The sequence below is a fragment of the Chaetodon auriga genome, chromosome 9 (genome assembly GCF_051107435.1).
Source record: "Chaetodon auriga isolate fChaAug3 chromosome 9, fChaAug3.hap1, whole genome shotgun sequence".
Lineage (NCBI taxonomy): Eukaryota > Metazoa > Chordata > Actinopteri > Chaetodontiformes > Chaetodontidae > Chaetodon > Chaetodon auriga.
In genome coordinates this window covers 14,849,990-14,873,603 of record NC_135082.1, presented here as the reverse complement: position 1 = coordinate 14,873,603, position 23,614 = coordinate 14,849,990, and the positions used below count along the sequence as shown (strand labels likewise).

General features: G+C 41.1%; 2 protein-coding genes and 3 pseudogenes across 5 annotated transcripts in view; all 5 read right to left on the bottom strand.

The window, feature by feature from the left end:
- Nucleotides 1-3,844, bottom strand: LOC143325541 (protocadherin alpha-8 pseudogene; annotated as a pseudogene). The gene has a single exon (XR_013077547.1). The product of XR_013077547.1 is annotated as a protocadherin alpha-8 pseudogene (transcript).
- The window catches only part of LOC143325537 (protocadherin alpha-C2-like), a 190,493-nt gene extending 170,465 nt beyond the window's left edge, over nucleotides 1-20,028 (bottom strand). Inside the window, exon 1 of one of the 2 annotated variants that reach the window (XM_076738686.1) lies at nucleotides 17,486-20,028. In XM_076738686.1, the coding sequence (XP_076594801.1) occupies nucleotides 17,486-19,843 (2,358 nt within the window). In that variant the 5' untranslated portion in view covers nucleotides 19,844-20,028. Of the gene's footprint in view, nucleotides 1-3,851; nucleotides 6,208-17,485 lie in introns of those variants that run through there. The other variant, XM_076738689.1, reaches the window with a different exon arrangement.
- On the bottom strand, nucleotides 7,080-9,466 carry LOC143325547 (protocadherin alpha-8 pseudogene; annotated as a pseudogene). Its single transcript, XR_013077549.1, has one exon. The product of XR_013077549.1 is annotated as a protocadherin alpha-8 pseudogene (transcript).
- On the bottom strand, nucleotides 10,655-13,036 carry LOC143325546 (protocadherin alpha-3 pseudogene; annotated as a pseudogene).
- Nucleotides 13,917-17,198, bottom strand: LOC143326164 (protocadherin alpha-3-like). The gene has a single exon (XM_076739689.1). The coding sequence runs from the start codon at nucleotides 16,278-16,280 to the stop codon at nucleotides 13,917-13,919; it is 2,364 nt and encodes a 787-aa protein (XP_076595804.1). The 5' UTR covers nucleotides 16,281-17,198.
- Nucleotides 20,029-23,614: the final 3,586 nt, after the last annotated feature.

Below are 23,614 nucleotides of genomic sequence, written 5' to 3'. Positions count from 1 at the left end.
TTACTTTCGAAAAACTAATCATTTTATGAAGTGGAAGAAAACCAAAATATGTGGGGCAACTACATAGAAGTGATACGTCAGCTATCAATATCATAAATTAGTCTTACCTCTCCAGATGTCCTCCTCCTGTCAGGGAGCACCAGTGTATTCGCATGGCTGCCAGGGACTATAGTAGATCCTATACTCATTCTGGGTCCAACTAACATGTACCGCTTGTCTCCTGATCTGTACTGGATGCTGTGACACAGTGTCCCATCATAATTAGTCTCTTGTAGATATTTTGAAGTATAGTCTGTAGATTTGGAGCACTGCATTGCTATCAGCACGATGATACTGATGATAAAAAGAACTGAAACTGAGCCCAAAGTTATCATCAGATAAAAAGTCACGTCATTCCCCTCTTCAACCGTTGCTGCACTTTTAACATCAGAAGCTGCAAAAGCCTCTTTGGGCTCCACAACTTTGACAATCACAGTAGCTGTTGCTGAGAGGGAAACGTTGCCATTGTCTTTGACCAGTATGAGCAGTTTATGCTCAGCCTCGTCTGTCTCTGTGAATGAGCGAAGTGTTCTGATCTGTCCTGTATAGCGGTCCAAACCAAAGAGACTGTGGTCAGTGACTTCCTGCAGTGAAAAGAGTAACCAGCCGTTATATCCTATATCAGCGTCATAGGCTCTGACTTTGGTCACTAGGTGACCTGCGTTGACATTGCGGGGAATCTCCTCCACACCTTCAGCAGAACCGTTGGAGCTGAGTGGATACAGGATGACTGGAGCGTTGTCGTTCTGATCCAGAATGAACACGTTCACTGTGACGTTGCTGCTCAGTGACGGAGTTCCAGAATCAGTGGCAACAACTTGGAACTGGAAAGTTTTTACTGTTTCAAAATCGAAACTTTTTAGTGCAGATATTTGTCCATTTTCTGAATTTATATTTAGAAAAGACATTATGTCATTTTGGCTCCCATCTCTAACGATATGATATGAAATGACTGCATTGTCATTCTCATCTTTGTCCGTTGCACTTACAGAGAATATTGATGCTCCAGCAACGTTATTTTCCACCAGATAAAACTGTAATGGACTTTGAGAGAATTTTGGTCTGTTGTCATTCACATCTGATATCTGAATACTGAGAGTTTTAAAAGTTGATAAGGGAGGTTCACCACAGTCGGTGGCTTTTATTATTACTTCATAATGTGACACCTCCTCTCGATCCAAGAAATCCTTAGTGACCACTGAATATATGTTCTCTTTGTAGGAGGGCTTTAATTCAAATGGCACGTCTGAAGTTATGCTTGAAATGATTTTTCCATTGATACCAGAGTCTTTATCTCTCATACTGATGAGAGAGATCATCGTGCCCGGTTTTGAATCTTCAGACACTGTATTTGACAGTGATGTTACTTCTATTTCTGGTAGATTATCATTGACATCTATTACCTTTATAATGACTCTACACTCACCTGTCAGTGGAGGTGTTCCTTTATCGGATGCCTCAACATCAAGTTTATAAACGTCATTTTCTTCATAGTCCACTATTCCTTTTACTCTAATCTCTCCAGTTAATTTGTCCAGTTCAAAAATGTCATAGACTTTTTTCTTCAGAGTTTTTCCAAGGCTGTATTCAATTTCACTGTTGGTGCCTTCATCAGGATCCGTAGCATTCATTCTGAAGATCGAAGTGGCGATCGGAACATTTTCTTTGATTGCAATTTGATAAATCTCCTGACTAAACATTGGACGATTGTCATTACTGTCAAGGACAAAAATTGATATATTGAGTGTGTCTGATTTTTGAGGTTTACCTCCATCAACTGCTGTAACCAGGAGCGTGTGTTTGTCCTTTCGCTCTCTGTCTAACGATTTCTTCAGCACTAAAAATGGTATTTTATCCTCATCACTTTGGCGGATGTCTAGTTCAAAATGTTCATTTGACGTCAAAGTGTACGTGCGAATCGAGTTAATTCCAGCATCGGGATCACGAGCTGTGTGCAATTGCAATCGCCTTCCTGGTACCGTTTGTTCAAAAATTTCAAACTTCTGTTCTTTTTCAGAAAAACTAGGAGAGTGATCATTTACATCTGTAATTTCTACAACCACGTAGTGTATTTCCAAAGGATTTTCGACTATGACTTTTAGCTCCAGTAGACATGCACCGCTGCCCTGACAGAGCTCCTCTCTGTCGATTTTCTTAAGGACGTAGAGAACTCCATTGTCCTGGTTTACCTCAAAAAATGTCTCCTTTGATTCAGAAGCAACACGGAACCGTCGGTGAAGCAAAGAAGAGATGTCAAGGCCAAGATCCTTTGCAACATTTCCAACAACAGTTCCATCTTTCACCTCCTCTGGAATGGAGTATCTTATTTCTGCCAAAGCCCCTTTTCCGACAAACAGCAGTAGAACCAAATGAAAAGCAAACCAAGCGCAGACCCTTCGTCGAGTTTGTCTTTCGATGGCCATCGTGATCCAACAACACATTAATAGACAAAAATCCGTTTCTGTCGGAAATGTCTACATCAAACCCGCTGTGTGCCGCAAATTTACAAACAGCACAACACGATTCCATCGGGTGGAGAGCTCGATTCAAACGCTTTTTCTGCTTTCTTCAAGCGGCGAACAAAAGCTTTGTGATGGGAGGGACAGAGTTTTCTTTCCCAGTGTAATACCGACACCCAGAGGTCACTCGGAAAGTACAAGGCTATTTACCATTAAGATGTCAGCATTGAAACACCTGATCAAAATGCCCACTTTAAGCAAAATATGCGTAGAATGTCTCTAAATAACGTGGAAAAGCCGTAAGAGTTGAATGTGTTAGAAACACTACAGTTACTGGAATTCCTTTATTTTATTAATCTTCTTTGTGCACTGCGTTCTGTATGAAAAAAAAAAAAAAAAAAAAAAAAAAAGCAGTTGTGTTTCAGCACTGTGGATAGAGACCTGAACCACACGTTTTACCGGTCTCTTTCTGAGCTAAAGACATTGAGCCTCCTAATCAGGGCTCAAGCAAATCAGCGGGAACACCAGCAACTCCAGACATTCCTATTACTTGTTTGTTAAAGAAATATCGCAGACCCTCGGTCTAAATGTAGTTTGCAATCCTTACGTTCTGTTATATTTGGGAGGGGTGACGCTAAATCATTTCGTTGCCGTGGACGACAGTCAGAATTATGCAAAGATTGTGGTCTTTGAAAGAGATGACAGAAAGTGGATTATTTTACCTATCTGAAATATTTGGTATTCATCAGCTGACATAGCCTTACAAATGATAAACAAATGGCAATTGGAGTATGGACAAAACTGTGGAGCCGTGTGACTGTTGTCGACACAGCAACGAAACTAGGCCTTGTGTGACATTCACTTCCATCCCTACATGTCTTCATATGCGTAAACATTTATTATAATGGAAAGGGTTCGACGATAATGGAATACTACAACTACTATTAACAACAACAACAACAACAACAACAACAACAGATCAGAATTAGTAAAACAGGACTACTGCTCTATGTCACAACAACTCTCCTGGACAACCTTAAGACTGAACTTCAAGATATTTAAACAACTTTTACTCAACACTGTTCACATCATATTTCGTACATGCTCGACATATGACATACCGAAACAGCGAACACTGTCTGGTGAGTAGATGAAGTACTAACAACTAAAGATTCAAATAATGAACTAAATCAGACTTGTGGTATGATCGATTTTGATTACGTTTAGTAGTGTTGTGTGAACTATGGACTTTAGGAACGTGATAAAAAAAAGAAAATGTGCCATTGACCAAAAAACAATAACAGACCGGAATGTACATTATGTGTTGTGTATCACATTGTTTTGAGCTCTTACCTCTCCAGATGTCCTCCTCCTGTCTGGAAGCACCAGTGTATTCGCATGGCTTCCAGGGACTATAGTAGATCCTATACTCATTCTGGGCCCAACTAACATGTACCGCTTGTCTCCTGATCTGTACTGGATGCTGTGACACAGTGTCCCATCATAATTAGTCTCTTGTAGATATTTGGAAGTATAGTCTGTTGATTTGGAGCACTGCATCGCAATCAGCACGATGATACTGATGATAAAAAGAACTGAAACTGAGCCCAAAGTTATCATCAGATAAAAAGTCACATCATTCCCCTCTTCAACCGTTGCTGCACTTTTAACATCAGAAGCTGCAAAAGCCTCTTTGGGCTCCACAACTTTGACAATCACAGTAGCTGTTGCTGAGAGGGAAACGTTGCCATTGTCTTTGACCAGTATGAGCAGTTTGTGCTCAGCCTCGTCTGTCTCTGTGAATGAGCGAAGTGTTCTGATCTGTCCTGTATAGCGGTCCAAACCAAAGAGACTGTGGTCAGTGACTTCCTGCAGTGAAAAGAGTAACCAGCCGTTATATCCTATATCAGCGTCATAGGCTCTGACTTTGGTCACCAGGTGTCCTGCGTTGACATTGCGGGGAATCTCCTCCACACCTTCAGCAGAACCGTTGGAGCTGAGTGGATACAGGATGACTGGAGCGTTGTCATTCTGATCCAGAATGAACACGTTCACTGTGACGTTGCTGCTCAGTGACGGAGTTCCAGAATCAGTGGCAACAACTTGGAACTGGAAAGTTTTCACTGTTTCAAAGTCGAAACTTTTTAGCGCGGTAATGTGTCCATTGTCAGAATTGATATTTAGGAATGAAGTTACATCACTTTCACTTCCTCCTCTAACAATATGGTAAGAAAGAGCTGCATTGTCATTCTCGTCATTGTCAATTGCACTAACAGAGAATATTGACTTTCCAGCTACGTTATTTTCAACCAGATAAAACTGTAAAGGATTTTGGTAGAAAAATGGTCTGTTGTCATTTACATCTGATATCTGAATACTGAGAGTTTTATAAGTGGATAAGGGAGGTTCACCACAATCAGTGGCTTTTATTGTTATGTCATAATGTGACATCTCCTCTCGATCCAAAAATCTCTTCGTGACAACTGAATATATGTTCTCTTTATAAGAAGGTTTTAATTCAAAAGGCACGTCAGAAGTTATGCTTGATATTATTTTTCCATTCACACCGGAGTCTTTATCCGTCACACTAAGTAGTGAAATAACTGTACCAGGTTTTGAATCTTCAGACACTGTATTTGACAGTGATGTTACTTCTATTTCTGGTGGGTTATCGTTGACATCTATTATCTTTATAATGACTCTACACTCACCTGTCAGTGGAGGTGTTCCTTTATCGGATGCCTCAACATCAAGTTTGTAAACGTCATTTTCTTCATAGTCCACTATTCCTTTTACTCTAATCTCTCCAGTTAATTTGTCCAATTCAAAAATGTCATAAACTTTTTTCTTCAGAGTTTTTCCAAGGTTATAATCAATTTCACTGTTGGTGCCTTCATCGGGATCCGTCGCGTTCATTTTAAATAATGATGTACCGACTGCAACATTTTCTTTAACTTCAATTTGATAAATCTCCTGACTAAACATTGGACGATTGTCATTACTGTCAAGAACAACAATGGAAACATTTAATTTCCCTGATCTTTGAGGTTTACCTCCATCAACTGCTGTAACAAATAGGAAGTGTTCTCTTGTTTGTTCTCTGTCTAATGACTTTTTCAGCACTAAAAATGGTATTTTTTCCTCATCGCTTTGACGGATGTCTAGTTCAAAATGTTGATTTGGCGTTACAGTGTATGTGCGAATAGAATTTATCCCCGCATCGGGATCACGAGCTGTGTGTAACTGCAATCGCTTTCCTGATAACGTTTGTTCAAAAATTTCAAACGTCTGCTCTATTTCAGAAAAACTGGGAGAGTGATCATTTACATCAGTTATTTCTACAATTACGTGGTGCATTTCCAAAGGATTCTCGACTAGGATTTTTAGCTCCAGTAGACATGCACCACTGCCGTGACAGAGCTCCTCTCTGTCGATTTTCTTAAGGACATAGAGTGCCCCATTGTCCTGGTTTACCTCAAAAAATGTTTCCTTAGATCCAGACACAACACGGAACCGTCGGTCAACCAAAGAGGTGATATCAAGGCCAAGATCCTTCGCAACATTTCCAACCACAGTTCCTTCTTTCACCTCCTCTGGAACGGAGTATCTTATCTGAGCAAAAACCTGCCCTCCGAAAAACAGCAGTAGAGCCGAATGAAAAGCAAACCAGTAACAGTCCCTGGTTCGAATTTGTGGATCTGTCCCCATTGTGGTAGTACAACGCAGTGAAATCACAAGAACGGCTGTTGCTGCCACAAAATACCTATTTCTACCCCGCTGAGAATCGCATAGTTAAAAAATGTGCAACATGAATCCTTCGGCTGGCGTGCTTGCTTCAAATGCCTGTCTGCTCATGACAAACAAAAGCTTTTTCAGGGGAGGGACAAAGACTCCTATCGTTTCCCAATATTGCAGTGACACCCAGAGGTCATCACTGTGAATTAATAGACTATATAAACGTATTTTCAAGGATATACGAATTTTCCCCAATCACAGTTAACTTGTCGTAGTGAAATTAGTATACACTAACAGCAACACAATAAAATACAAATATCATAATCTTGAAAATCAAACACGAGTTTAACACTTGAACATGTTTGCAGTCTCATAGATTACTTCCAAAATATTCTGATATTCTTATTTCTGAAGTTCCGAATTTCCAGTACAGCAGTCATAACAATAAAAGTTAATCTATTTCACTAATATTATTATTACTTGTTCACAGATGGTGAATGTGTTGCATCAGTCATGGAAAACAGTCACAATCAGGTGTCTAAGTGTATGTATGTCTGGAAGGTCTTTCAGTCAAACTTCCCCCAGTATTTCAGCAATATAATCGACCCAAACTGCTCGCACAACTCAGCAGAAAAACCATCAACTTCATAAATTCCACTCAGATATTGGCTGAAATTTCTTGGACTATTTCTAAATGTTAACAGTCAGAAACAAACTACACAAAACAAAACTACAGTTTCCGTAGTTAAAACTTCTATTTGTTTCAAAAGAGAAAAGCAAGAGCACTTCAGCACCACGGACAGCGGTCACAACCAGGCAAAAAACGGTATTTGCTGGTGTTTGCTTTCAAGCTCTTACCTCTCCAGATGTCCTCCTCCTGTCAGGGAGCACCAGTGTATTCGCATGGCTGCCAGGGACTATAGTAGATCCTATACTCATTCTGGGTCCAACTAACATGTACCGCTTGTCTCCTGATCTGTACTGGATGCTGTGACACAGTGTCCCATCATAATTAGTCTCTTGTAGATATTTTGAAGTATAGTCTGTTGATTTGGAGCACTGCATTGCAATCAACACGATGATACTGATGATAAAAAGAACTGAAACTGAGCCCAAAGTTATCATCAGATAAAAAGTCACATCATTCCCCTCTTCAACCGTTGCTGCACTTTTAACATCAGAAGCCGCAAAAGCCTCTTTGGGCTCCACAACTTTGACAATCACAGTAGCTGTTGCTGAGAGGGAAACGTTGCCATTGTCTTTGACCAGTATGAGCAGTTTATGCTCAGCCTCGTCTGTCTCTGTGAATGAGCGAAGTGTCCTGATCTGTCCTGTATAGCGGTCCAAACCAAAGAGACTGTGGTCAGTGACTTCCTGCAGTGAAAAGAGTAACCAGCCGTTATATCCTATATCAGCGTCATAGGCTCTGACTTTGGTCACCAGGTGTCCTGCGTTGACATTGCGGGGAATCTCCTCCACACCTTCAGCAGAACCGTTGGAGCTGAGTGGATACAGGATGACTGGAGCGTTGTCGTTCTGATCCAGAATGAACACGTTCACTGTGACGTTGCTGCTCAGTGACGGAGTTCCAGAATCAGTGGCAACAACTTGGAACTGGAAAGTTTTCACTGTTTCAAAATCGAAACTTTTTAGTGCAGATATTTGTCCATTATCCGTATTTATATTTAAAAATGCTGCAATTTTTATTTGACTGCTTTCCTCTCTGACTATATGATAAGTTAAAGCCGCATTTTCATTTAAATCTTTATCCGACGCACTAACAGAAAATATTGGATTTCCAGGCACGTTATTTTCTACCAGGTAAAGTTCAATTGGATTATGTGAAAATTCTGGTAAATTATCATTCACATCTGATACATCAATACTCAGAGTTTTGAATGTAGAGAGTGGAGGCTGACCACAATCTGTAGCTGTTATTGTGATGTCATAATGCGAAACTGATTCTCGATCCAAATGCTGTTTCAAAACTAATGAGTACATGTTATCTTGAAATGATGGTTTTAAATCGAACGGCACATTATCTGAAAGGCTGCATATTACTTTACCATTTAAACCAGCGTCTTGGTCTGTAACACTGATAAGAGAAACTACAGTCCCAGGTTTTGAGTCTTCAGATACCGTGTTTGACAGGGAAGTCACTTCTATTTGAGGTTTGTTGTCGTTTTTGTCGAGCACTTTGATGATCACCCTGCAATCAGTACTCATTGGAGGTTGCCCTTTGTCAGTGGCATGGACGTCTAACTTGAAAACGTCTGCCTTCTCAAAGTCAATTTCTCCCATAACTCGAATTTCACCAGTGTCTTTATCTAAGCTAAACATGTCATATATATGCCGGTCGAGCTGACTACCGAAAAAATATTCAATGTCTCCATTTGCGCCCTCATCCACATCTGTGGCCATTACCTTAATTACGCTTGTGTCTGCATCCACATTTTCAGGTATTGTTACTGAATATACTTCTTGGCTAAATGTAGGATGGTTATCGTTTGAATCGAGAACGATGACAGTGACGTTAAGCGTCCCTGATCTCGGTGGATTTCCACCGTCAACTGCTGTCAGTATTAGCTTGTGCTCGTGGTGCTTTTCCCGATCCAGAGACTTTTGCAAAACTAAGAATGGTATCTTGTCCTCTCCCCTCTCCCGGATCTGTATATTAAAATATTCGTTTTGATTTAATTTATACACACGCACTGTGTTGATAGCAACATCAGGATCGTGCGCAGTTGGTAACTGGAAACGTTTGCCAGGAACAGTTGATTCAGAAATCTCTAATGTTTTTTCTTCCTCTTTAAAGCTCGGTGAATTATCGTTTACATCCAGGATCTCAATTCCGACATAATGTATTTCCATGGGGTTCTCAGCTACCATTTTTAGGTTCATTAAACATGGAGAAACGCTTTCACAAAGCCTCTCTCGATCGATGTTCTTTTGCACATACAAGACGCCATTGTTCTGGTTTACTTCAAACTGAGCGTCTTTAGTTCCCGAAACAATACGAAACCGTCGTTCCTTCAGCGAACTGATGTCCAATCCTAGATCCTTGGCGACATTTCCAACAACGGATCCCACGTTTACTTCCTCTGGAATTGAGTATTTAATCTGAGCTGAAACCTGCTCCACACAACTGAGCATCACAGACAAGCGGATGGCTAACCACCAGGATGGTATTCCTCGTCTTTGTCCTCCGGCTCCCATCGTTTCCCGTTTGATTATTATTATTTCCACTGGGAGGTCCTTTCAAAAAGGGAAACTGCCTAAGCCACGAAATACACTGTTAAAATGTATTCCATATTTTCAACTGATCTATGCACGATTGCAGCAACGGCAACATTCGTTTTCGTTGAAAGTGCCGTCTCTTCTCTGTCGACCTGAACAAAACCTCTCTGGAAGGGGCAGGGCCAACGCCATAACACAACAGTTTTTGCTGATATGACACTGACACCTTGTGGACTTGGGACATCGTGACTTCATTATGTGTTCATTTTTTGATTCACATTATACCGGTTAAGATTTGAATATGTTTTTTCTTCAGTTCCAGGTACCTTGTTCCCCACAATTTCTGTATAATATGACGATCAGTTAGCAGACTGAAACTTGCTTGTGTTGTGTAATCTTGCCAGCGAAAACCCTGTACCGCAAACATAAGTGCTTTTTTGGCAGTGCAATATAAGCAAAGTGTGAGCTGAATTCTTTTAACAGAAATGTTAAGATTGGAAACACGTACAAAAACTGGATGAACTGTAATGGACAACATTACACAAGGAGATTTCAAGGATGTGCTTATAGACTTTAGGAAGGCAGATGAACGGAAACCACCGGATTCCTGGAACGGTGGACAAAAATCCATCCAGGTAAATTCAGATTAAAAAAAAAAAAAATCAGTAGTGTGGCAAATAACCAACTCAACGGCACGTGATGGATATACTAAAATACCAACCGAAATATTGACCAATGAAATCATTACATTAATTTAGTCAGTTTTAAAACAAAAACATTTATGCTCACTTGGAATTAAGCACAAGATGACGAAAAGTGACCGTCAGCACCATGGACAGCGTTACAAATATGACTTCTTGTTCGCAAGTTTTTTCTTTCTTTCTTTCTTTCTTTCTTTTATTTTAATAAAAAATGTGAACTACACTCCAGCACCTTGGACAGTATGGGGATATAAACCACAAATATGGTGTCATGTTAGAAACCTGAACACATCATCAAATCTTAATTTCAAGAGAATCATGAACGGACATTGAAAAGACTAAATCAAAGACAGAAGAAGTAAAAACATTTCTTTACTGCATATTTAATGTTATACATCTCTAAAGGTAATCAGATCTGTTCGGAGGAATTATGTTAACCGTGTAATCCGCTCTAAGTTCTCTGTGAGCAAATTAAAAATGTCGTCAATGACATAAGGAACACGGGCTTACCTCTCCAGATGCCCTCCTCCTGTCAGGGAGCACCAGTGTATTCGCATGGCTGCCAGGGACTATAGTAGATCCAATACTCATTCTGGGTCCAACTAACATGTACCGCTTGTCTCCTGATCTGTACTGGATGCTGTGACACAGTGTCCCATCATAATTAGTCTCTTGTAGATATTTTGAAGTATAGTCTGTTGTTTTGGAGCACTGCATTGCAATCAGCACGATGATACTGATGATAAAAAGAACTGAAACTGAGCCCAAAGTTATCATCAGATAAAAAGTCACATCATTCCCCTCTTCAACCGTTGCTGCACTTTTAACATCAGAAGCCGCAAAAGCTTCTTTGGGCTCCACAACTTTGACAATCACAGTAGCTGTTGCTGAGAGGGAAACGTTGCCATTGTCTTTGACCAGTATGAGCAGTTTGTGCTCAGCCTCGTCTGTCTCTGTGAATGAGCGAAGTGTTCTGATCTGTCCTGTATAGCGGTCCAAACCAAAGAGACTGTGGTCAGTGACTTCCTGCAGTGAAAAGAGTAACCAGCCGTTATATCCTATATCAGCGTCATAGGCTCTGACTTTGGTCACCAGGTGTCCTGCGTTGACATTGCGGGGAATCTCCTCCACACCTTCAGCAGAACCGTTGGAGCTGAGTGGACACAGGATGACTGGAGCGTTGTCGTTCTGATCCAGAATGAACACGTTCACTGTGACGTTGCTGCTCAGTGACGGAGTTCCAGAATCAGTGGCAACAATTTGGAACTGGAAAGTTTTCACTGTTTCAAAGTCGAAACTTTTTAGCGCTGTGATGTGTCCATTATCTGCATTTATATTCAGGAATAATGTTACATCATTTTCACTTGCTCCTCTAACAACATGAAAGGAAATAGCTGCATTGTCATTCTCATCTTTATCCGTTGCGCTTACAGAGAAAATTGATGCTCCAGCAACGTTATTTTCGACCAGATAGAATTGCAAAGGGTTTTGATCGAAATGTGGTCTGTTGTCATTCACATCTGATATCTGAATACTGAGAGTTTTAAAAGTTGATAAGGGAGGTTCACCACAATCGGTGGCTTTTATTATTATTTCATAATGTGACACCTCCTCTCGATCTAAAAATCCCTTCGTGACAACTGAATATATGTTCTCTTTATAAGAAGGTTTTAATTCAAAAGGCACATCAGAGGTTATGCTTGATATTATTTTTCCATTCACACCAGAGTCTTTATCTGTCACACTAATAAGTGAAATCACTGTGCCCGGTTTTGAATCTTCAGACACTGTATTTGACAGTGATGTTACTTCTATTTCTGGTGCATTATCATTGACATCTATTATCTTTATAATGACTCTACACTCACCTGTCAGTGGAGGTGTTCCTTTATCTGATGCCTCAATATCGAGTTTGTAAACGTCATTTTCTTCATAGTCCAACATTCCTTTTACTCTAATCTCTCCAGTTAATTTGTCCAATTCAAAAATTTCATAGACTTTTTTCTTCAGAGTTTTACCAAGGCTATATTCAATTTCGCGGTTGGTGCCTTCATCAGGATCCGTAGCATTCATTCTGAAGATCGAAGTGCCGATTGGAACATTTTCTTTTATAGAGATTTGATAAATCTCCTGACTAAACATTGGACGATTGTCATTACTGTCAAGGACAATAATGGAAACGTTTAGTGTCCCTGATTTTTGAGGTTTACCTCCATCAACTGCTGTAACCAGTAGCGTGTGTTTGTCCCTTTGTTCTCTGTCTAACGATTTCTTCAGCACTAAAAATGGTATTTTTTCTTCATCGCTTTGTCGGGTGTCCACTTCAAAATGTTCATTTGACGTTAAAGTGTACGTGCGAATCGAGTTAATTCCAGCATCAGGATCACGAGCAGTGTGCAGTTGAAATCGCCTTCCTGGCAATGTTTGTTCACCTATTTCAAATGTCTGTTCTTGTTGGGGGAAACTAGGAGAATGATCATTTACATCAGTAATTTCTAAAATTACGTGGTGCATTTCCAAAGGATTTTCGACTAGGATTTTCAGCTCCATTAGACATGCACCACTGCCGTGACAGAGCTCCTCTCTGTCGATTTTCTTAAGGACATAGAGTGCCCCATTGTCCTGGTTTACCTCAAAAAATGTTTCCTTAGATCCAGACACAACACGGAATCGTCGATCAAACAAAGAGGTGATGTCAAGGCCAAGATCCTTCGCAACATTTCCAACCACAGTTCCTTCTTTCACCTCCTCTGGAACGGAGTATCTTATCTGAGCAAAAACCTGCCCTCCGAAAAACAGCAGTAGAGCCGAATGAAAAGCAAACCAGTAACAGTCCCTGGTTCGAATTTGTGGATCTGTCCCCATTATGGTAGTACAACGCAGTGAAATCACAAGAACGGCTGTTGCTGCCACAAAATACCTATTTCTACCCCGCTGAGAATCGCATAGTTAAAAAATGTGCAACATGAATCCTTCGGCTGGCGTGCTTGCTTCAAATGCCTGTCTGCTCATGACAAACAAAAGCTTTTTCAGGGGAGGGACAAAGACTCCTATCGTTTCCCAATATTGCAGTGACACCCAGAGGTCATCATTGTGAAGTAATAGATTATATACACGTATTTTCAAGGATATACGAATTTTCCCCAATCACAGTTGTGATGTCCTGAAATTAATGTACACTAACTGCAACACAATAAAATACATGATCTTGAAAATCAAACTCGATTTTAACATTTGAACATGTTTGCAGTCTCATAGATTACTTCCAAAAGATTCTGATATTTTTATTCCCCGAAGCTCCGAATTTCCAGTACTGCAGTCTTAACAATAAAAGTTAATCTATTTCACAAACATTATTATCACTTGTGTATTATCCTGTTTTAACAGAGATGGTGAATGTGTTGCATTAGTCATGGAAAGCAGTCACAATCAGGTGTCTAAGTGTATGTTTGCGTGGAAGATCTTTCAGTCAAACTTCCCCCAGTATTTCAGCAATATAACAGACACAAACTGCTCGCACAACTGAGCAGAAAAACCATCAACTTCATAAATTCCACTCCGTTATCAACTGAAATTTCTTGGACTATTTATAATTGTTAACAGTCAGAAACAAGCCACCCAAAACAAAACTACGTTTTCTGTAGTTAAAACTTCTATTTGCTTCAAAAGAGAAAAGCAAAAGCACTTCAGCACCACGGACAGCGGTCACAACCAGGCAAAAAACGGTATTTGCTGATGTTTGCTTTCAAGCTCTTACCTCTCCAGATGTCCTCCTCCTGTCAGGGAGCACCAGTGTATTCGCATGGCTGCCAGGGACTATAGTAGATCCAATACTCATTCTGGGTCCAACTAACATGTACCGCTTGTCTCCTGATCTGTACTGGATGCTGTGACACAGTGTCCCATCATAATTAGTCTCTTGTAGATATTTAGAAGTATAGTCTGTTGATTTGGAGCACTGCATTGCAATCAGCACGATGATACTGATGATAAAAAGAACTGAAACTGAGCCCAAAGTTATCATCAGATAAAAAGTCACATCATTCCCCTCTTCAACCGTTGCTGCACTTTTAACATCAGAAGCTGCAAAAGCCTCTTTGGGCTCCACAACTTTGACAATCACAGTAGCTGTTGCTGAGAGGGAAACGTTGCCATTGTCTTTGACCAGTATGAGCAGTTTATGCTCAGCCTCGTCTGTCTCTGTGAATGAGCGAAGTGTTCTGATCTGTCCTGTATAGCGGTCCAAACCAAAGAGACTGTGGTCAGTGACTTCCTGCAGTGAAAAGAGTAACCAGCCGTTATATCCTATATCAGCATCATAGGCTCTGACTTTGGTCACCAGGTGTCCTGCGTTGACATTGCGGGGAATCTCCTCCACACCTTCAGCAGAACCGTTGGAGCTGAGTGGATACAGGATGACTGGAGCGTTGTCGTTCTGATCCAGAATGAACACGTTCACTGTGACGTTGCTGCTCAGTGACGGAGTTCCAGAATCAGTGGCAACAACTTGGAACTGGAAAGTTTTTACTGTTTCAAAGTCGAAACTTTTCAGCGCCGATATCTGTCCATTTTCAGAATTAACATTCAGGAAGGATGCCATGTCACCCTGCAGTCCATCACCTCTGACAATGTGATATGTTATTGCTGCATTTTCATTCAGATCATTATCGGCTGCACTCACAGAAAAGATTGATGCTCCCGGGACATTGTTTTCTACCAGATAAAGTTCAAATGGATTCTGGCTGAAATTGGGTCTGTTGTCATTTACATCAGACACCTGAACACTCAACGTTTTTACAGTGGAAAGTGGGGGCTCACCACAGTCAGTGGCTGTTATCGTGATGTCATAATGTGACACAGTTTCTCGGTCTAAACGCCCCTTTGTGACAAGAGAGTACATGTTCTCCTCAACCGATGGTGTCAAGTCAAACGGAACACCATCCGAGATTTTGCAGATAACTTTTCCATTAACTCCCGAATCTCTGTCTGTAACACTGATGAGAGAGATCACAGTGCCAGGCTTTGAATTTTCTGGGACAACGTTAGACAGTGATGTTACTTCAATGTCTGGTTTATTATCATTTATGTCTTTTATTTTTATCACAACTCTGCTTTCGGCCGTCCAAGGCAGCTGACCTTTATCGGAGGCCTGCAGATCTAGTCTATAAATCTCCGTGTCCTCAAAGTCCACGTTTCCTTTCACTCGAATCTCCCCTGTGACGCTGTCTAATTCAAATGTGTCATGCACTTTTTTCTTTTGTGTTTTTCCAAACGTGTATTCAATTTCACTGTTCAAACCTTCATCTAAATCTGTAGCATTTAATTGTATTACAAGAGCACCAATCGGGGCATTTTCATCTAATGACACCGTGTATGTATCTTTGCTGAACACAGGACGGTTATCATTTGCATCCAGCACAGTAACAGTTAAATTTAGGCTACCAGATTTCGATGGACTCCCCCCATCAAGAGCAGTTAACACTAAACGGTGCTCTGCCTTTTGTTCCCTATCCAACAGCTTTTTCAGCACCAAAAATGGTATCTTCTCGTCCTCATTGTCTCTGACTTCAATATCAAAAAAATCATTTGCGCTCAGTTTGTATAATCGAACTGAGTGTGTACCGACATCTGGGTCTCTCGCCGCATGAATTTGGAAACGAGTACCTGGAGGTGTGTGCTCCGCTATTTCCAGTCGCTGCTCGCTTTCTGGGAAAGTCGGTGTATGGTCATTAACATCAGTTATTTCAACGCCAACGTAATGGATTTCCAGTGGGCTTTCAACAACAATTTTCAGGTTTATCACGCAAAGCTTAGCTCCATCACACAGCTCCTCCCGGTCCATATTTTTCCCAATATACAACACACCATTGTTTGGGTTTAACTGAAACAGAGCGTGATTGGGCCCGGAAACAATACGAAACCGCCGGTCTGTCAAAGTGCTTATGTCGAGCCCTAAATCCTTAGCCACATTTCCGACAAGGGATCCCACCTGTATTTCTTCTGGAACAGAGTATCTTAGCTGAGCCACAATCCGCTCCCCAAAGCACAGCAACGAAATCCCGACAACCCACCAGCAGTTCACTCGGCGCCTTTGTCCTCGTTCTCCCATCGTGAAGCGACAAAATGAAGGTTTTCGATTGATCAAACACAGTAATCCAACTGCTTATCCGACTGGCCAAATTAGATCCATTTCACGACTCTCAAACAGAAGCTTTCACACATAAACATCAATCTCTATTCATATTACTTGATGCATAGCCTACGATGTGTACTCTGTCAGCTTTGCGCCTCCATCAGCTATATTCCAGAGATGGGCAGGGCCTGTATAATATGAGCAACACAACCATTAGGCCACGATGACACCATGTGGACAGCGGGCTGCAACACGATACTAAATCACAAGCGGATTTCTTCACAATATCCTTCTCTGTCGCAATCGGCTGCTCCATACTTCGATGCTGCCCATAGTGTAGTTGTAAACAACAGGAGATTATCTAATGAGCTAAAGCCTCAGATTCACTCTGTGGAGGATGCTCAGGTTTTGCCTCCTCCAGCAAGTCAACTCAATGTTTGATATGTTTCTCAGCAAGCTCCAGTCAGCGTGCGGCTCAGGTGTGCTGTTACTGGATAATTGACAGGACAAACAATATCACCTGCAATTATATACACTGTTTAATGGCATCTAAGCCCCTCAGCCAGGATGGAAGAGACACACATTTTAAATGCGCTCCACAATTCTATTTTGTTTAATATTCTGTGGATTCACTTTGATTTATACAAAAAAGTAGTGGCTGGAAGTAATGATACTGGTTGAAACGGGGATTTTATTCGGCTGGAATGATAATTCACTGAGATCTGCCATCATTAACTATAGTCCAAAAAGAAAAAAAGAAACATAACCAACAAAGGAAAATTTCAGAACCACGGACAGCACAATTTGAAACGAGCGGCGTTAAAATAGCTAATAACGGATGTGTAGAAGTTGGTTTCTAGATAGTTTTCCAGCATTTCTGTATGGCAATCAGTTAAGACTGAAACTTCAATGTCAGTGTTCCATTATTGCTTTGTGCAATGAAGTCTCTTCATAAAAAGTAATTTTGGAGACTATTGCAGATTGGATGCACTTTAATGAAAAGCAAGTCTCAAGCTTGTGCAACAAGACTGCAAATGATGGAAACCACTTACTTTGGATTTTTAAAACACAGCAGTGTGGTAATGAAAACGCCATATCCAAGTTCAAACTTAAATACCAACTTGAATATCACCACAATGTGACCAGTAAAAACTTGAACTGAAATTGAAATATGGGCTTACCTCTCCAGATGTTCTCCTCCTGTCAGGAAGCACAAGTGTATTCGCATGGCTGCCAGGGACTATAGTAGATCCTATACTCATTCTGGGTCCAACTAACATGTACCGCTTGTCTCCTGATCTGTACTGGATGCTGTGACACAGTGTCCCATCATAATTAGTCTCCTGTAGATATTTTGAAGTATAGTCTGTTGATTTGGAGCACTGCATTGCAATCAGCACGATGATACTGATGATAAAAAGAACTGAAACTGAGCCCAAAGTTATCATCAGATAAAAAGTCACATCATTCCCCTCTTCAACCGTTGCTGCACTTTTAACATCAGAAGCTGCAAAAGCCTCTTTGGGCTCCACAACTTTGACAATCACAGTAGCTGTTGCTGAGAGGGAAACGTTGCCATTGTCTTTGACCAGTATGAGCAGTTTATGCTCAGCCTCGTCTGTCTCTGTGAATGAGCGAAGTGTTCTGATCTGTCCTGTATAGCGGTCCAAACCAAAGAGACTGTGGTCAGTGACTTCCTGCAGTGAAAAGAGTAACCAGCCGTTATATCCTATATCAGCGTCATAGGCTCTGACTTTGGTCACCAGGTGTCCTGCGTTGACATTGCGGGGAATCTCCTCCACACCTTCAGCAGAACCGTTGGAGCTGAGTGGATACAGGATGACTGGAGCGTTGTCGTTCTGATCCAGAATGAACACGTTCACTGTGACGTTGCTGCTCAGTGACGGAGTTCCAGAATCAGTGGCAACAACTTGGAACTGGAAAGTTTTCACTGTTTCAAAGTCGAAACTTTTCAGCGCTGAAATCGTACCATTGACCTCATTAATATTTAAAAACGAGGTGACAGTGGGCCCCGGATTCTTACGGTTCAGTAAATATGTGACTGCCGCATTTTCACCTCCATCAGCATCTGCCGCGCTCACAGAAAAAATTGACATTCCAGCCTTGTTGTTTTCAGGCACATAAAAAGTATATGGACTTTCAGTGAACAACGGACTGTTGTCATTAACATCTAGCACATCTACCTGTATCACCTTCGTGGATGACAGGGCGGGGCTCCCTAAATCCTTCGCTGTTATTGTAATATCATACATATGTATCCGTTCTTTATCTAAGTAGTCTTTTGTGACCAAAGAGTATGACTGTCCGTCAGGGGATGCCTTTAAGTCAAAAGGTAAATGACCGGGCACACTGCACACCACTTGTCCGTTCACACCCGAGTCAAGGTCCGTCACCCCCATCAACGCCACCACCGTGCCTGGAGGGGCATCCTCTGGAATGCGACTTGAGAGGGATGTGATGTCTATTTCGGGTGGGTTGTCGTTCACGTCTTCCACTCTAACAACAACATTGCAGTGTGTGGAGAGAGGCACGGCACCTTTGTCCGCAGCCAGTACCTTAAGCTCATACACTTGTTTCTCCTCGTAATCGAGACCCCCCTTCACCGTTAGTTTGCCAGTTCTACTATTCAAATCAAAGGGCTCAGATGAGAGTCCTCTGAGTTTACTCCGTAACGAAAATTCGATCTCACCGTTCACCCCCTCGTCTGAGTCTGTTGCGTTTACTGTCAGCAGAAACGTTCCTACAGGTGCGTTTTCCTTTATTGTTATAGTATATTTCTGTTTATCGCACACGGGTGAGTTGTCATTAATGTCCGATACAATAACAGTGATATTAATAGTACCGGATTTTGATGGTTTACCTCCATCTGCGGCTGTTAATAATAACCAGTGTTGAGCGGCGCGTTCTCTGTCTAAAGGTTGCTGTGATATTAGGAACGGAACCTTTCCATCCTCCCCAAATTCTTCAGTTTCCAGGCGAAAATACTGGTTATGATTTAGCTTGTATGACTGTAAGGAATTCAATCCAACATCCAAGTCGTGTGCTCCCTCTATCTGAAATCGAGACCCAACCACGGCGGACTCCAGCACCTCTAATGTGTAGTTTTCTTCAGGGAATTTCGGCGAATTGTCGTTTACATCTATAATCTCAACTAATACTTGGTGCATCTCTAGAGGATTTTCTACAACTGCTTTTAGAGTCGTGATGCATGGAACCGTTTTTGCACACAGCTCCTCCCTGTCTACTCTCTGGTTCACGGACAAAACACCATCTCTGGGGTTTACCTTGAACAGATCCTGCTTTGTCCCTGACACGACACGAAGATTCCTGTTCGTCAGTCCTCCGAGATCTAATCCAAGGTCTTTGGCTATATTTCCAACGGCCGTGCCTAATTTCAATTCTTCCTGGATGGAATATCGTATCTGAGCAGAGACTCCTTCCAAGTTAGTCAAAATCAGAGCCAGACAAAAAGAAATCCACACATCCAGCCATGGTCCTTTGATCGCCCGTATCGCCATTGTTTACCAAAAGCCTTTTAATCATCTGTTTTAAATCCGACAACAAAAGATCTTCTGGGATTTTCAGTTTCCCCGCACTGATGATGAACAATAAATGTCTGCGGGAACCATCATTCTGACTGAAAAACGAAAGCTGTTCGGTCCGTCTCTTTTGGTTGTTACTGAGCGTACATGCAGAGGAGAATATCCCCTCACACACCGCTGTGGTGATATGTAGTGTAACAGCACCACCCATTGTCAGTGTGAGGATGGTGTGGTGCTCATGAGACGTTTTCTGCCATTTACATATAGTATGATTTTGCTGAAACGCCACTCCACATCTACAGTTGGACAGTAAACAATATAAGAGTAGAAGTTTTGATCGGACGAGATAAGAGAGGGTATTATTTTAACATTACCGTGTGTTAAAGGTGGGTCTTCCACGCAGATTCTGAAAAACACGACTGAAACTTAAAATGGGAGAGGGACGTTAGTCAGTAACTATTTGCCATTAAAGTCACATAAAGCACTGTTGCCAAAACAGACTGTAAAGGCTGCCACAGTGAAACGCAACCTCCCATTTATTATTGAGAATGTAAACAGCAGCTTTATTTGTCTCCAGACACTGAAGAAAATAATGGCAATCAAGTGTGTTGAGATGATAATGACCAATTAGAAAATGCACCTGCGCAATTTTTTTTTATTTTCTTCTGTACAATAACAACGAGTTTCCTGGAAAGAGCTGTGCTAACTTGATTACAGGGAAAAGGGGACTTCCCTGAAAGAAGAGTAAAACCCAAACTCAAATAAATAATTCATTTACACTCCCTATAGCAATTAATTGTTATTCAGTAACTGAAAGTGCACCGACTGAACACTGGCTCCACTTTGTCTAGATTTAGAATTCCACGATTTTTTCCAGGTAATTTGTTGAAAACAAAAGGTATATTTTCCAGTTTGTTTATTTATTTATTTTTTTTTTCTAGTTTTTTATTGTGTTGGTGATGATGTGGGTAAATCTGTTGACACTCACTTCTGTGCTTTTACTGGTGTATTCAGCACACTCCCACAACCTTTCTCTTCTCCAGCAGTGAGCAGCGACATCTCATGGATCAAACCTGCAAGTGCAGCTATGATGAGCTCACTCCTATGTTTGCATTGCTCACATATAACCGTGCCTTGTGCCCCATGCAGAAGCCTTCCCATCAGGCCATAGGAAAATTAATAAATTATGACGGAAAGCGAAAAAAATAGCGATGCACTAACAGCAGCTGGAAAATAAAGTGACCTACATAGTGAAAACCCCGCATCTTCGCACCCCTCCCACATGCGACGGCTGCGTAGTGCTCTGGAATTAGGCCAAACGTATACGTGCGCGTGCACGAGCACTGCCGCATTCTGCAACGCCTCCTCCCTCTTCTGCCTCCATCCTTGACCACATGCTGCACATTGTTTGAAAGCATGCCGTTTCCGTTATTATCAGCCCTTGGTGGGCAGAGGTAGCCATAATGTTTCGCAGATAACGCTCAACTGATGTCTGCATGCTGCGGATGCTGCACTGTGAAGTGGGGGGGGGGGACATGTCTGAATATTCAATTACAGGAAGCTTCAGAGCACACCGCGTGCTCTGGCGAACAGACAGCACGTCGCCATGGCAACGCAGCTCCAATAGGCGTGTCACTGTCCATGGTGCTGAAAGCAAGCAGGGCTCAGGAAGGACGGAGGCAGAGGGTGAATGATGCAGGAGCCCTGAATGCTGCAGACAAAGAAAGTCAGCTGTACCCACGTGCCCTGATGCTACTGACTCTCTAAAATGTGTAAGATACATTTAGCCCATTTCGCAGTAATATCCCTCCGATATGGTTTATTTACAAGAATTATTTTGGAATGACGATATCAAGGACAAAGCATGTACTTGCAGACCAGACATTTTCAAAAGACACACACATAAAACATCATCAAATGTTTTTTTTCTCTTCAAAATTACCAAAATAATAGCAAATAAGACCCCCAAAATATACAAATACATAATATAAAGAATAAATTTCATCTTGACGCATGGTGTCCATGTGTTAACCAACTACTGCCAGCTGGTGGTTGTTCTAGTGTTTTGTTCCACATTGGTGCGTTGTTGTGTCATGTTCCAGTGTGCTAGTGTGCCAGTGGACCAGAGCAACAGACAGAAGGCAGTGTGAGAGTCTCCTCTTGGGCTCAGGTGGTCATGACAAGCTGTTTCATATCTCACTCTAGTTCAAAAAACACACAACCCAATAAAAGCCTTTATTCTTGCTTTATTTAAGACATTACAGAGACAGACATGTGTCTGCGGGACAAGAAAGAGCTAATGAAATTTAATGTATTTGATATATTAAATGAATGGAAATTAATTCCAAGCTTTCCTGCACACACATGACCTCATCTCCCTGGGGAGACGAGGTCATGTGTGTGCAAACACAAAACCAGAGACAGATGCACTCATTCATCCACCCTCAGAAAAAAGTCCTGCAGACATGTATTTTCTGCAAAATAGCTTTAACACTAATTTTCTAGACTATATTTAGAGCTTCAGTTGAGACATAATGTGGTTGCTCTTTTACTCCAAATGTTACTTATTATTAACATTAGCATGAACAATGGTCATGATGTCCTCACACATGGTGAATATGTAGACTGGGACCGGTGAAGCCACTTTACTGCAAACATTAGAAAGGTATTGTCATGGACTTCCTCAAATTCCTGCCTGTGGAAATGTCTCTCTTGTTTTGACTTACACATATGTGCACTGCAGTTGTTTAAAATTAGTCAATTAAATAATGATTCTAGAAGAAAAAAAAAAACTTATTGGCTTAAATTGCACAAGAGCTCTTTGTCATCTTCAGCCCTTAGTGATGCTCAGTCTTTCAAGAAATGGATGTGGATGGATATAAAAAAAAAAATTAAAAAAAAAAAAAGAGGAATATCTAATAACTCAAAGGCCTTTTACCAAAAGTGAAAGCAGGGAAAGTACTACCACGTGGATTAATATTTTGAATTGAAAAACTAGATTTTTAAGCAGAAGAAGGATCCCTAAAATGTTCAGATGATGTGTTCTTGCTGCATGTGAAGAAGGCCTCTAAGTAGATGTGACTAATTGTTGAATGAATTTAGTTAAAAATGTTGACTAGAGAAAGATTTTATGACTACTTCTATGATTACTTGAATGCTTTATATGAATTTCAATGCACTATTTGACTGGACAGGACTTGCAATGGTTTTCCTTAACTATCTCTTTTAGTAATGCTCAGTCCACACTAAATCTCTTGTGGCAGAAATGCATTATTGCACTCTTCAAACTCTGGTGCACTTGTTACCTCCACACTCAGTAAGTGCAGTGTTACTGCAGTGCCAAAGTGCCTTTGCAAACTCCTTTGACCGGTAGATGGAAGCAGAAACAGAATTTTCAGCCTATGTATTGATTGGTATTATTTGATTTTTGAGACACAAAGAATCCTTTTTAAACAAACCAGTCGATTATTTTGCCAAAATAATTAATGAAGGCAAATATAATACAAGTCTGACAATTCAGAATTCTGTATTGAACTTGCCTTGTAGATATTCTGTCACTGTCATGCTGCATTTGGGATTCAACATTGCAGGATGCAGCACAGACCAGTAACTCATGTACAGTATGCAAAACTTTTCAGATTAATGTTACATTTCGATCAATTCTTGTGTTTTGGTGCTTCCTCTTATTGTTAAAGTCAATGTTCCTGTTTTGTTACCACATTAACACTGTCTCAGTATCAGAGAAAT

Bases quoted from the DNA above. Each gene is read 5' to 3' on its own strand.
- LOC143326164 (XM_076739689.1), bottom strand. From the start codon at position 16,280: ATGGGAGAACGAGGACAAAGGCGCCGAGTGAACTGCTGGTGGGTTGTC.